Source organism: Erinaceus europaeus, chromosome 17, assembly GCF_950295315.1.
Source record: "Erinaceus europaeus chromosome 17, mEriEur2.1, whole genome shotgun sequence".
NCBI lineage: Eukaryota > Metazoa > Chordata > Mammalia > Eulipotyphla > Erinaceidae > Erinaceus > Erinaceus europaeus.
Window position 1 is genome coordinate 14,722,495 of NC_080178.1, and position 14,564 is coordinate 14,737,058.

The following is a 14,564-nucleotide window of genomic DNA, read 5'->3' on the forward strand; positions in this document are numbered from 1 at the left end:
GGACCTTGGAGTCTCACCCCCATGGTTTTGACCCCCTGCTGTCCTGGCTGTCAGTGGGCCACCCACCCTCCCACAGGGAGAAAGTGACTCTTGGCTGTGAGCTAAGACATTCTAGAAATTCAGCAGTCGGTGGCAGAAACTAACCATGGGAAGGTGCTAAAACAACAGCTGGGCTCACACTATAATGGGGGGGGGCGCTAGAAAAGGTTTGACTTCACAGCTTCTAAGGGCTGAGAGGGAACCCCAAAAGAGGTCAGGAAGGTACAGGCTGCAGAAGGCGGGGGTCTGACATGTAGCACCTGCGTTGACGCCCTGCCTGTGTGGCAGTGAGTAGAGGAAGCTGGATTTCCCTTTGATCTGGCGCAGGTCCCAGATTTTAACTGTTTGGTCCACGGAGGCTGTGGCCAGGAACCAGTCACAGCTGGGGTGCAGGGCCACGTGGGTCACTTTCCTTTTGTGTATTTTCAGATTCCAAAGCTGCAGAGAAGGGCTTGGCTCAGCAAGGGGCACAGAATCAAGAGTCTCTGTGTGTATGGGAGGAGGGGGTGTGAGGGAAGGGTTATGAGGAGGCCTGGGCTGTGCTACACATACCTCCTTGCCATCCATGTTCAGCAGAATCACGTTCCCTAAGTTGTCACCTGTGACCACCACTCGGCTTTGGGCTGACACGTCCAGGCTGCAATACCAGAGGCTGGGGGGAGAGAGCATGCTGATAGGAACTTGGGGGGGAGTGACAGAGACAAGGTCCATTTAGTCACTGTGGCAGCTCCAGTGTCTTAAGAGCATAGGACACACTCAGCAAGTATTCGTTGAATGAATGAATAACTGTCTTGCCATAAACTCTCAGCAAGGGGTGCTCAGATTTGTCAATCCTCTAGACAGAGGACACAGAGAGTGATGGAGATCAGAATTATTTTTTACTGTATTTATTTATTGGATACAGATAGTCAGAAATTGAGAGGGGAGGGGGAGAACAGAGAGGGAGAGAGAGATAATCTGTAACACTGCTTTACCACTCAAAAAGCTTTCCCCCTGCAGGTGGGGCCCAGGGGGCTCAAACCCAAGTTCTTGTGTATTCTAACATGTGCACTCAACCAGGTATACCACCATCCAGTCCCCTATTTTTTTTGTTTGTTTAATTTAATTTACTATTGGAAAGAGACAGAGAGAAATTGAGAGGGGGGAGATAGAGAGGGAGAGAGGCAGAGAGACACCTGCAGCCCTGCTTCACCACTTGTGAGGTTTTCCCCACGCAGGTGGGACCAGGGGCTTGAACCCGGATCCTTGTGCACTACAATGTGTGCACTTAACCAGTTGTGCTGCTACCTAGCCCCCGGGACCCCTATTTATTTATTTTTCACCAGAGCACTGCTTATGGTGATACTGAACCTGGGACTTTGAAGCCTTAGGCATGAAAGTCTTTTGCAGAATCATTATGCTACCTCCTCTGCCTGGGGCTCGAAATTTTGCCCAGTTTCTGCTGGCCCTGCTGGGCTCAACTCAAGAGAGTCCTGGAAACAGCCAGAGCTCAGACTCAGAATGCAAGAGCCCAGGCTGCTTGCCCCCTTCATCTCTGGGTTTGGAGGAAGACTTGTGTATTGCTCTCACCTCTCACTGACAAACCAAACAGGCACTGCCCAGTTCTGTGCCTGAGCTGGCTAGAAGGGAACTTCCGCCCTCTTCTGAGCATTTGGGGGAAGCTCTGTCTGGCTCTTATTCTCAAACTCCTTGAGGAGGGAGGGAGTGGGTGCTTCAGGGACGCTGCTTGCTACTCAGGCAGGAGAGGTCAGCTTCAGGTTGATGCTCTCCACCTCTCACCTTGCACTGCCACTGGCAACCCCACTGAATTTCTTCAGGAAGGAGTGTTTCTCATGAGAGTAACCCGCATCTGAGTCGGCCCCGTTACCTGTGCTGGTTACTTTTCTTCCCCCCAGATTTCTTAATTTACTTATTGGATAGAGACAGAAAGAAATTGAGAGGGGCAGGGGGTAAAAGAGAGAGAGATAGAGAGACCTTCTGCTCTGCTTCCCTATTCATGAAGCTTCCTGCTAATGAAGCTTCCCCTCGGCAACCTGGGTCCTTGTGCACTGTAATGTGTACACAACTGGGTGTGCTACTACCCAGACACCTCACTACTTTTTTTTTTTGTAATTTTTTTATATTTATTTTATTTATTCCCTTTTGTTGCCCTTGTTGTTTTATTATTGTAGTTATTATTGTTGTTGTCGTTGTTGCATAGGACAGAGAGAAATGGAGAGAGGAGGGGAAGACAGAGAGGAGGAGAGAAAGATAGACACCTGCAGATCTGCTTCACCGCCTGTGAAGCGACTCCCCTGCAGGTGGGGAGCTGGGGTTCGAACCGGGATCCTTATGCCGGTCCTTGTGCTTTGCACCACCTGCGCTTAACCTGCTGTGCTACAGCCCGACTCCCACCTCACTACTTTTTAAAAAAATACTTTTTAAAAATTTATTTATTTGGGGCTCGGGCGGTAGCGCAGTGGGTTAAGTGCACGTGGCACAAGGCGCAAGGACCGGCGTGAGGATCCCGGTTCAAGCCCCCAGCTCAACACCTGCTGGGGAATCACTTCACAGGCGGTGAAGCAGGTCTGCAGGTGTCTGTCTTTCTCTCCCTCCCTCTGTCTTCCCCTCCTCTCTCCACTTCTCTCTGTCCTATCCAGCAATGATGACATCAACAACAATAACTACAACAATAAAAACAATGGCAACAAAAAGGCAAAAAATAAATATTAAAATAATTATTTATTTATTGAATAGAGACAGAAATCAAGAGGGAAGGGAGAAGACAGGGACAGAGACAGAGAGACACCTGCAGCACCACTTCACCGCTTGTGAAGCTTGCCCCCTGCAGGTGGGGATCGTGGTTTGACCCTGGGTCCACACTGTAGTGTGTGCGCTTAACCAGGTGCACCACCACCCAACCCCCTTATTTTTTTAAAGATGATTTATTTATAAGAGAGAGTAGAGGTGGAGGAAGAGGAAAGAGAAAACCATTCTGGCACAAGTAATGCTGGGAACCAAACTGAGGACCTCATGCTGGAGAGTCTAGTGCTTTATCCACTGTGTCACCACCCAGGCCATGCTTTTGTATTTCGTAGCTCTGTGGGGGAGATCAGAATAATGTACAGTACGAGTCAGACCCTACACATTCACCCTCCACTCCTTCAGAAGTGGTTAGAGGCATGCATCTGGTTGGAAATCAAAATGATGGGCATTTTATAGTTTCTCCAGTCATTCACTTTTGGGGAATCAAAAGTAGTCTTACAGACATGGCTTTGTCCATTTTCATTTGTCATGGAGCTGGTTGGGTTATTAGATCCAGTGAAAGTATGGATTGAAATGATATACTCTCTCTCTCTCTCTCTCTCTCTCTCCCTCCAGGGTTATCACTGGGGTTCGGTGCCTGCACTACAAATCCACTGCTACTGGCAGTCATCTTTTTCCCATTGTTGTTGTTTCTGTTATTGTTGTTTTCACTGCTGTTGTTGCTGTTGGATAGGACAGAGAGAAATTGAGAGAAGAGGGGAAGACAGAGAGGGAGAAAGATAGACACCAGCAGACCTGCTTCACCACTTGCGAAGTGACCCCCCTGCAGGTGGGGAACCGAAGGCTTGAACTGGGATTCTTGTGCCGGTCCCTGCACTTCACACGATGTGTGCTTAACCTGGTGCACTACCACCTAGCCCCAAGATGCTACATTCTTAATTCCTGATCTGGACTTTAAGTGGCTTTCTAGGCCAACATCATGTTGCCCCTTGTTTAGTGAGAATCAAGGTCTAGTCTAACAGGGCCTGATTTCTAGATGAACTGAAGTGCTTCCCTCCTCAGATGAGCCAGGACTCAAGGAGGTATCTCTCTCCAAATCCCCAATGCACCCAGACCAGAGTAAGAGCAGCTAGAGAGTTTAAGGAAGACGGGCAGGTTGGGAGGTGGCACAGTGGATCAAGGACTGAATCCTCAAGCATGAGGTCCTGAGTTTAGTCCCTGGCATTGTATATGCCAGAGTGATGCTCTGGTTCTCTCTCTCTCTCTCCCTCCCTCTCTCTCTCTCCCCCCCTCTCTCTCTCACTAATGAATAAATCATTTTTAAAGAAGAGAGTGATGGACGGTGGTACACTCAGTTGAGCACACACGTTACCAACTACAAGGACCTGGATTTGAACCTCTACTCCCCAACTGCAGGGAAGAGGCTCATAAGTGAAACAGATCTGTAGGTGTCTACTTTTTTTTTTTTTAACCAGAGCATGGCTCAGCTCTGGCTTATGGTGGTACAGGGGATTGAACCTGGAACTTGGGAGCCTCAGGCATGAGAGTCTCTTTGCATAACCATTATACTATTTGCCCTTGCCCTGGTGTCTATCTTTATGGTTTTTAAAATTTTTTTATATTTATTTATTTATTTCCTTTTGTTGCCCTTGTTGTTTTATTATTGTGGTTACTATTATTGTTGTCATCGTTGTTGGATAAGACAGAGAGAAATGGAGAAAGGAGGGGAAGACAGAGAGGGGGAGAGAAAGACACCTGCAGACCTGCTTCACTGCCTGTGAATTGACTCCCCTACTGGTGGGGAGCCGGGGTTCGAATCGGGGTCCTTGTGCCGGTCCTTGAGCTTTGCGCCACCTGAGCTTAACCGCTGCGCTACAGCCTGACTCCCAGTGTCTATCTTTATCTTTCCATCTCTACTTCTTCTTCCCTTTTCAATTTCTCTCTGTCCTATCAAAGAAAAAAAGATAAGAGAAAAATGACTATTAGGAGTGGTGGATACCAAGCCCCCAGTGATAACGTTGGTGGCAATAAGAATAAAATTAAAATAAAAGAGAAGGAAGGAAAGCAGCTGATACCTTTCATCTATCTTGTGCTAGATTTAGGTGAAAGAAATGAGAGGGAGTGACCAGGGAAGTGGCTCAGTGGATAGCGCCTGCACCAGAGAGTCAACACCCAAGTACCACCGACTACACTACACCAACCACAGCTGGTAGAGTAGTTCCTTAATGTCTGTTGTTCTCTCTCTCTCTCTCCCTCTCCCTCTCCTCCATGTCTGGAATGAAAAAGAAGAAAAAGAAAAGATTAAATGGGCTCTGGATTCCTTTGCCAGACCTGTTCCAAGAGCCCACAAGCCCTGTGCTCTGGTAGGAGACAGTCACTCACTTGCAGGTAGTGGAGCTGGTGAAAACTCGGAGCGTGTTGCCTTTGAAGTCTTGCAGCCTTGTTGTTCCCTCCATGGAGGAAGTGAAAAACTGGTTGGCATTGAGAGGGTTGAACTTCATCCCGGTGATGCTCCCTCCAGCTCCAATCTGACAAGGGGGAGAAGAAAGCCAGTGAGTGAAGACTTCCGCGGATGGCCGGTGCGTACATACACACTGGTCCAGTAAGAAAGCCGGTCAGCCAGACCCAGGGCCGGGCCAGCTTGGAGACCTAAACGCTAGGACGCGATCCACAGCATCCTCTAAACATCATCACGATTCTTATTATCATTATTACTGTTACTGCCACCAGGGTTATCACTAGGGCACAGTGCCTGAGCAGCTGTACTGCTCCTGGTGGCCCTTTTTTTTCCTTTCTGTCTTTGATAGAGGGAGAGGAGAGATACCTGCAGTGCTGCTCCACCCCCCCTGAGCTTCCTCCCTGCAGGTGGAGAGCAGGGGCTTAAGCATGGTAATGTATGTGCTCTACCGACTGGATCACCACCTAGTCGATAAACATTATTTCTTTTTATTTTTATTTATAAAATGGAAATATTGACAAGACCATAGGATAAGAGCGGTACAATTCCACACAATTCCCATCACCAGAACTCCATATCCCATCCCATCCTTTGAAAGCTTTCCTTTTTTAAAAAAATATTTATTCCCTTTTGTTGCCCTTGTTGTTTTAGTTATTATTGTTGTTATTGATGTCGTCATTGTTGGATAGGACAGAGAGAAATCGAGGGAGGAGGGGAAGACAGAGGGGGGAGAGAAAGATAGACACCTGCAGACCTGCTTCACCGCCTGTGAAGTGACTCCTCTGCAGGTGGGGAGCTGGGGGCTCGAACCGGGATCCTTATGGCAGTCCTTGTGCTTTATGCCGCCTGCACTTAACCCACTGCACTACTGCCTGACTCCCTGAAAGCTTTCTTATTCTTTATTCCTCTGGGAGCATGGACCCAGGATCACATAAACATTATTTCTTAAGGTTTTATATTATGTTTTGCAACCTGGGAAGTGGCACAATGGATAAAGCATAGGATTCTCTCAAGCATGAAGTTCTGAGTTTGAACCCCAGCATCTCATGTGCCAGAGTGATGATTTTCTCACCCTCTTCTTCTCTCATTAATAAATAGTCTCTTGGCGCAAAGCACAATGACCAGTTCGAGCCCCCAGCTCCCCACCTGCAGAGAAGTCTCTTCACAAGCGGTAAGGCAGGTCTGCAGGTGTCTATCTTTCTCTCCCCATGTCTGTCTTCCTCTCCTCTCACCATTTCTCTCCTAACAACGACATCAATAACAAGAACAATAACTACAACAACAGTGAAAAACAACAAGGACAATAAAAGGGAAAATAAATATTTAAAAAATACTAAGTAGTCTCTTAGTCATTAAAAATTACGTTTGAGGGCGGTTGGGCACCAGGTTAAGCACATGTGGTGCCAAGCACAAGGACTGGTGTAAGGGTCCTGGTTCGAGCTTCCAGCTCCCCTCCTCTCTCGATTCCTCTCTGTCCTATCCAACAACTACAGCAATAAAAACGACAGGAACAAAATGGGAAAATGGCTGCCAGGAGCAGTGGATTCATAGTGCAGGCACCGAGCCCCAGCAATAACCCTGGAGGCAAAAAAACCCCAAATTACATTTGACCTTAATGGTAATAAATTTGGTTGTTTTGAGTCTGCACTTTTATGAATTTTCAACACAGCTATACATTTGACTAACTACACTCAGGATTCACAACAAACTCTCCTGTGCTCTCCCCCACACCCCGAGTTTGTCTTTACCCACCCCCAAGCCCTGGCATCCGCTGATGTGCAATCCATCACTCAGGTTTTGCCTTTGTTAGACAGACAGACATGTAAATGAATCACACGCAGGAAGTCATTTGAGACTGACGTCTTTCATTTCCTTCAGCACAGTGGCCCTGAGATCCAGCCGCATCATTGTACTGTTTGTGCTGAGAGCACATCCCATCTCCAGGCTGACTGTTCCATCGTGTGGTGGCCCCAGAGCTACTTTATCACCTTGGTTCAGAACAGCAGCTGGCTTAGGGGACAGAAGTTCCTGCCTGTTGTTTCCAGACACACAATGCTGAGGAAGGTAATTCAACGGCACTGCCTTGTGACTTGCTTCTTATTTATTTATTTATTTGCTTCCAGGGTTATTGCTGGGGCTCGGTGCCTGCACTATGAATCCACTGCTCCGAGAGGCCTTTTTTTTTTTTTTTTTTTCCTATTTTTGTTGCCCTTATTGTTGTATTTGTTATTATTGTCATTTTTGTTGTTGTTGCAAAGGACAGAGAGAAATCAAGAGGGGAAGACAGAGAAGGAAAGAGAAAGATAGACACCTGCAGACCTGCTTCACCGTTTGTGAAATGACCCCCCGCCTAGGTGGTTTTCCCCAGACAGAAGTAGACTTCAAATATCTCTACATTCAAATGATTTCACTTTCTAATCAGGTTAAGACAATCTGCTTCTACTCTCCCCGTCTGACAGAAGAAAGCCATGAATTCTCTCTGGTGGATGATAACTGCACTCAGAACTTCAAATTATCTCTACAGGTTTCCATATGTAGTATTTGGCATTAAATATAAAATTATCCAAATGACCAACTAATAAAGAACGATAGAAATATACAGGAAACTTGGATGCAGGCTCCAATATAGTGGCAATTACCATACACTAGAAAGTAGACTTAATTTTCAAATGGACAAAGGACTACGCAGACAATTCTCCGGTTACAAAAGATGAGTAACGTGAAAATATGCTCAGCATCAATAATCATTGGGGAAAACCACAATGAGGGCTCAAAGAGATATAGCTTACTAGGATGGGAGCCCTGGCACCACATCACCACATGATGGATGGCAGGGCGCTGACTGAGGAAGCTCCAGTGGTGTAGTCTCTGTCTTTCAGTCTTGCTATCAGAGTGAAAAAGTAGCTGAGCAGTAAAACCATGCATACACAAGGGCCCACCTACACACACTCACACACACAGAAATAAAATATATGAGCCAATAATCCTCAACTACCCAAGTTCACCCACTTTCCCATGGTTTTCTTCATGGCAAAAGAATCCAATTCAGAATCAGACATGACATTTGTGATGATTCTCTGGTCTACTTCGATAGGGACAGTCTCATAATTACCTTGAATTATTTATTTATTCCCTTTTGTTGCCCTTGTTATTTTATTGTTGTAGTTATTATTGATGTTGTTGTTGTTGGATAGGACAGAGAAATGGAGGAGAGGAACACAGAGAAGGGGAGAGAAAGACACCTGCAGACCTGCTTCACCGCCTGTGAAGTGACTCCCCTGCAGGTGGGGGTCCTGGGGCTCGAACCAAGATCCTTATGCTGGTCCTTGCACTTTGTGCCACCTTTGTTTAACCCACTGCGCTACCACCTGACTCACTTTTTTTTTTGCGAGAAAGATAGGAGGAGAGAGAGAAAGAACCAGACATCACTCTGGTACATGTGCTGCCAGGGATCAAACTGAAGATCTCATGCTTGAGAGTCCAGTGCTTTATCCACTATGCCACCTCCCGGAACGTGCCCCTCCCTTTTTTTTTTTTTTTTTGTTGCTCCCAGGGTTACTGCTGGGTCTATTTTGCCTACACTGCAAATCCACTGTTTCCATGGTCAATTTCTGGATAAGACAGAGAGAAATTAAGAGGGAGGGGAAGATAGGGAGAAAGGCAGAGAGACACCTGAAGACCTGCTTCACTATTCGTGAAATAATCCCCCTGCAGGTGGAAAGCTGGGGGCTTGAACTGGGGTCCTTGCACAGGTCCTTACACTTTATAATATGTGTACTTACCCTGATATGCCACTGCTCAGCCCCCTATTTAAAACTAATTACTTATTTATTTATTGTATAGATACAGCTAGGAATTGAGAGGGAAGGGGAAAATAGAGACACAGAGAAACCTGCAGACCTGCTTTACCACTGGACAAGTTTTCCCCCTGCAGGGACCGGGGCTTGAACCTGGCTCTTTGTGCTCAACCAGGTGCACCACTCCCAGCCCTTTCCTCAATTTTTTAAAAGAATTTATTTTCTAATTTTTATTTATTTTGTTGGTTAGAATAGAAAGAAATTGAGAGGGAAGGAGGAGAGAGAGTCATCTGCAGACCTGCTTCACCCCTTTTGAAGGTTTTCCCTCTGCAAGTGGGGACCGGGGGCTTGAATCTATGTCTGTGTACACTGTAATGTGTGCACTTAAACAGGTGCACCACACCATCACCCAGCCCCTTCCCAATTCTTTTATAGAAGAATATCCCATGGGGCTGGGAAGACAGCATAGTGATTATGCAAAAGACTCATACTTGAGACTCCAAATTCCCAGGTTCAATACCCAGCACTGCTATAAGGCTGAGCTGAGCGTTTCTCTGGTCTCTGTATGTTTCTTTCTCATTAAACTATTGAATAAAAATATATTAAAAGGAGAGTCAGGCAGTAGCGCAGCAGGTTAAGCGCACATAGCACGAAGCGCAAAGACCAGAGCAAGGATCCCAGTTCAAGCCCCTGGCTCCCCACCTGTAGGGGAGTCGCTTCACAAGCATTGAAGCAGGTCTGCAGGTGTTTATCTTTCTCTCCCCGTCTTCCTCTCCTCTCTCCATTTCTCTCTGTCCTATTCAACAACGACGACATCAACAACAATAACTACAACAATAAAAACAAGGGCAACAAAAACTAAATAAATATTTAATATATATATATTAAAAGGAAAAGAAGATTCAGGATTATCTAACATTTTATCATGATTTGGATTATCCATCTTTACATCTTTGGATATCATGATTTGAATTATGCATCTTTACTAATATTTTACTTGTTTTTTAAAATTTTTAATACTTATTTTCTCACTTGTTGCCCTTTTTTTCTTTTTTGTTGTTGTAGTTATTAATTGGTGTTGTTATTGATGTCGTCGTTGTTGGATAGGACAGAGAGAAATGGAGAGAGGAGGGGAAGACAGAGAGGGGAAGAGAAAGGTAGACACCTGTAGACCTGCTTCACTGTCTGTGAAGCGACTCCCCTGCAGGTGGGGATTCGGGGGCTCAAACCAGGATCTTTATGCAGGTCCTTGTGCTTCATGCCACATGTGCTTAACCTGCTGTGCTACTGCCTGACTCCCAGTTTTTGGTTTTTTCTTTTTTTTTTTAAGAATTTATTTATTCATGAGAAAGACAGACAGAGAGAAAAAACAGACATCACTCTGGTACATATGCTGCTGGGGATTGAACTCAGGACCTCATGGTTGAGAATCCAATGTTTGATCCACTGTGCCACCTCACGGACCAGTGTTTGTTTGTTTTTTAATATACTATTTCTCTTTTAGATTTTATTTATTAATGAAAAATATAAGGGGACAGAAAGAAAGAACCAGACATCACTCTAGTACATGTGCTGCCAAGGGACTGAACTCAGGACCTCATACTTGAGTACAGTGCCTTATCCACTGTGCCGCCACCTCCTGGACCTCATACTTGAGTACAGTGCCTTATCCACTGTGCCGCCACCTCCTGGACCTCATACTTGAGTACAGTGCCTTATCCACTGTGCCGCCACCTCCTGGACCTCATACTTGAGTACAGTGCCTTATCCACTGTGCCGCCACCTCCTGGACCTCATACTTGAGTACAGTGCCTTATCCGCTGTGCTGCCACCTCCTGGACCACTTGTTTGTTTTAACATTTTTTTTTAATTTTATAGAACAGAAAGAAATTGAGAGGGAAATGGGAGAGAGATGGAGAGAGAGGCAGAGAGGCACCTGAAGCACAGCTTGTGAAGCTTTCTCCCTGCAGATGGGGACAAGGGGCTTGAACCCAGGTCCTTGTGCATGGTAACATCAGCACTTATCCAGATGCACCACTGCCTGTGCCCCTCCTCTTTTTTTTTTTTTAGATTTTTAAAAAATATTCTCTTTTGTTGCCCTTGTTGTTTTATTGTTGTTGTCGTTGTTGGATAGGACAGAGAAATGAAGAGAGGAGGGGAAGACAGAGAGGGAGAGAAAAAGATAGACACAGACCTGCTTCACTGCTTGTGAAGCGACTCCCCAGCAGGTGGGGAGCCCGGGGTTCGAACCGGGTCCTTACACTTTGTGCCACATGTGCTTAACCCGCTGTGCTACCCCCCCGACTCCTTTTTTTTTTTTTAATCAGAGCACTGCCCAGTGGTTTATGGTGGTGCTGGGGTTGAACCTGGGACCTTTGGAGCCTCAAGCACAAAAGTCTTTTTGCTTAACCATTTTGCTATCTCTTCAGGCTGGCAACAATGTCATGTGACACAATTTATTCCTGTCAGGTAGTCCATGGCTCTGATTTGTCCTATTACAAGTTGTTAACTTTGCTCTCTGGAGATGGTGGCTGCCAGCTTCTCTATTATATAGTTATTTTTCCCTTTGGTGAATAATTCTGAAGCTACGTGAATATCCCTCTGGCCATCAAACTGGCAAGCTCTTCATGTATTTGTGTCAGTGGATACCTATTTCATTTTATTTTATTTAATGCTACTTATACTTTATTGCATATTGTCCATTTATATGTGTCAGTGGATTCTGATTTTACTTAATGATCTATAACCTGATACTGTATCTTACTGCTTTTCGTCACAGAACTGGCCAGTGACAGCCCATTTAAGCTGGCTCCTGTGCCCCTGTGACACACCCTTAAGCTTTATTATCTGGAAAACTCACTCTATTTTTCAATTTTATTTTTACTTGATAGAACAGACAGAAATTGAGGGTGAGCAGGAGGGAGAGAGGCAGAGAGACACTTGCAGCTCTGCTTCACCACTCATGAAGCTTCCCCCCCTGTAGGTGGGGTCTGGGGGCTTGAGTCTGGGTCCCTTTGCATTATAATATGCACACTTAACCAGGTGCACCACCACCGAGCCTCCTCTCTCTTTCTATCCCCCTTCCATCTAAATTTGTCTTATCCAAAATAAATAAATAAATAAATAAATAAAATATTAAACAAGAGAAATATGGACAGAGATCACACACAAAGGTTAATTTATGTCCATTTGATTTCTGCCTCAACCTCTATGCATTGAAAACCCCAATTTCACACTGATGCCTGCAATTCCAATCTAGTCACAGAGCTCAAGGTGTTTTCTCCCTTTCTGTGTTTATAATGGTCTTCTCTGTCAGGTTGGAAACTGACTCCCATGTATAAAATATATCCAAAAAGTAGAACCAAGAATTTTATATTGTGCCAAACTGTCATTCAGATATGAGGAGTGGATAAAACTGATTCTTTCACACAGAGATCTCAGAAGATTTCACACTCAAAAGATTCTCAGTGGGTGGGGGTAGGTAGGATAATGGCTGTGCAAACAGACTCTCATGCCTGAGCCCCAGGTTCAATCCCCCCACACCATAAGCCAGAGCTGAACAGTGCTCTGGTAAAAAAAAAAAAAAAAAATTCTCACTGAAAACTGTTTTAGATGAAGTGCTTCAAGTGGATGGGCAAATTCAGATGAAACTGCAATACGATAAAGGCAATTTAATACAAAAAAAAATCGGGACAACAATGACATCAATAACAACAACAATAATAACTACAACAATAAAAAACAAGAGCAACAAAAGAGAAAATAAATAAATAAAATTTTTTTAAAAATCGGGAGTCCGCGGTAGCACAGCGGGTTAAGTGCACGTGGCGCAAAGCACAAAGACCGGTGTAAGGATCGGGCTCAGCCCCCGGCTCCTCACCTGCAGGGGAGTCACTTCACAGGCAGTGAAGCAGGTCTGCAGGTGTCTATCTTTCTCTCCCCCTCTGTCTTCCCCTCCTCTCTCCATTTCTCTCTGTCCTATCCAACAACAACGACATCAATAACAACTATAACTATAAAACAAGGGCAACAAAAAGGGAATAAATATTTTTTTAAAAAAATCTTACTCCCATTACTCTGACCTCTGACCTCTGCCCCTCGCCCCCACCTGCCTGCCTGGTGTGTGACTGGAAACCCCCTTCTTATGCTGCTGAGCAAGCACCCTGTCACCACCTGTACTGACATCCATCAGGGACTCTGGCACCTGGTACTCACATTGAGTTGCTCTGGCTTCCCCATTGTGACATTGACCTTGCTTTACCTGTATCGCTAACGACTTCTGGTCTGAACTTTTGGGGGGAAGGTGAGGAGATGAAGATGATGAGGGGAGGGGAGGTGGGCGGTAGCGCAGAGGGTGAAGCGCAAAGTGCAAGGACTGGTGTAAGGATCCCGGTCTGAGCCCCCGGCTCCCCATCTGCAGGGGAGTCATTTCACAAGCGGTGAAGCAGGTCTGCAGGTGTCTATCTTTCTCTCTCCCTCTCTGTCTTCCCCTCCTCTCTCCATTTCTCTCTGTCCTATCCAACAATGACAACATCAATAATAACAACAACAACAATAAATAAAACAAGGGCAACAAAAAAGGGGAAAAATAAATAAATATTAAAAAAAAAAGAATGCAACTGGCGGGGTGGGGAGTCCATTATGAAGAGTGGTCAGTGATAGTCTTATTGAAGAAGTACAGTGAACAGGGGCCGGGTGGTAGCACACTGGGATAAGCGCATATAATACAAAGCACAAGGATCAGTGCAAGGACCCAGTTGGAGCCCCCGGCTCCCCACCTGCAGGGGGTTGCTTCACAAGCAGTGAAGCAGGTCTCAGGTGTCTGTCTCTCTCCTCTTCTGTCTCCCCCTCATATCTCAATTTCTCTCTGTCCTTCTAAAAATAGCCACCAGGTGCAGTAGATTTGTAGTCCAGGCACTGAGCCCCTGGAGGCACGAGGAAAAAAAAGTACATTGAGCTGAGATCTGACTGATAAGAGAGAGCAAGTCAGGAAAGATCACTCTAGTCAAAGAGAACAAAGTACAAAGGCCCACTTTGAGGATTATAAATAGCTGCTGAAGTACAGGAAGTGAGTTCAAGAGTTAAGGGGCATAGATTCTAGTCTACGGGAGTCGGGTGGTAGCACAGCGGGTTAAGCGCAGGTGGCGCTAAGCACAAGGACCAGTGTAAGGATCCCGGTTCGAGCCCCTGGCTCCCCACCTGCAGGGGAATTGCTTCACAAGCGGTGAAACTAGACTGCAGGTGTCTGTCTTTCTCTCCCCTTCTTTGTCTTCCCCTCCTCTCTCCATTTCTCTCTGTCCTATCCGACAACAACGAGATCAACAACAACTACAACAATAAAATAACAAGGGCAACAAAAGGGAATAAATAAATAAATATATAAAAAAAAGATTCTAGTCTACATGAGTACTTACTAGGAGGCTGTGAGGAGATATATATATATAGAGAGAGTTGTCAGAAACATCATAATGCATCATGGTAGTCTGGGAGATGGTGGAGTGGACAAAGCACTGAACTCTCCAAGC

General features: G+C 45.6%; 1 protein-coding gene and 1 long non-coding RNA gene across 3 annotated transcripts in view; one reads left to right on the forward strand and one right to left on the reverse strand.

Moving 5' to 3' along the window:
* Nucleotides 1-14,564, forward strand: part of LOC132533853 (uncharacterized) — a 39,605-nt gene that overhangs the window by 21,223 nt on the left and 3,818 nt on the right. The gene's annotated exons all lie outside the window — the stretch shown is intronic.
* The window catches only part of DDB2 (damage specific DNA binding protein 2), a 28,955-nt gene that overhangs the window by 8,125 nt on the left and 6,266 nt on the right, over nucleotides 1-14,564 (reverse strand). For both annotated transcript variants that reach the window (XM_060176481.1, XM_007519153.3), the window contains 3 exons: nucleotides 5,167-5,312; nucleotides 592-691; nucleotides 300-477 (listed from right to left, as the gene is read on the reverse strand). In XM_060176481.1, the coding sequence (XP_060032464.1) occupies nucleotides 300-477; nucleotides 592-691; nucleotides 5,167-5,312 (424 nt within the window). The remainder of the gene's footprint in view (nucleotides 1-299; nucleotides 478-591; nucleotides 692-5,166; nucleotides 5,313-14,564) is intronic.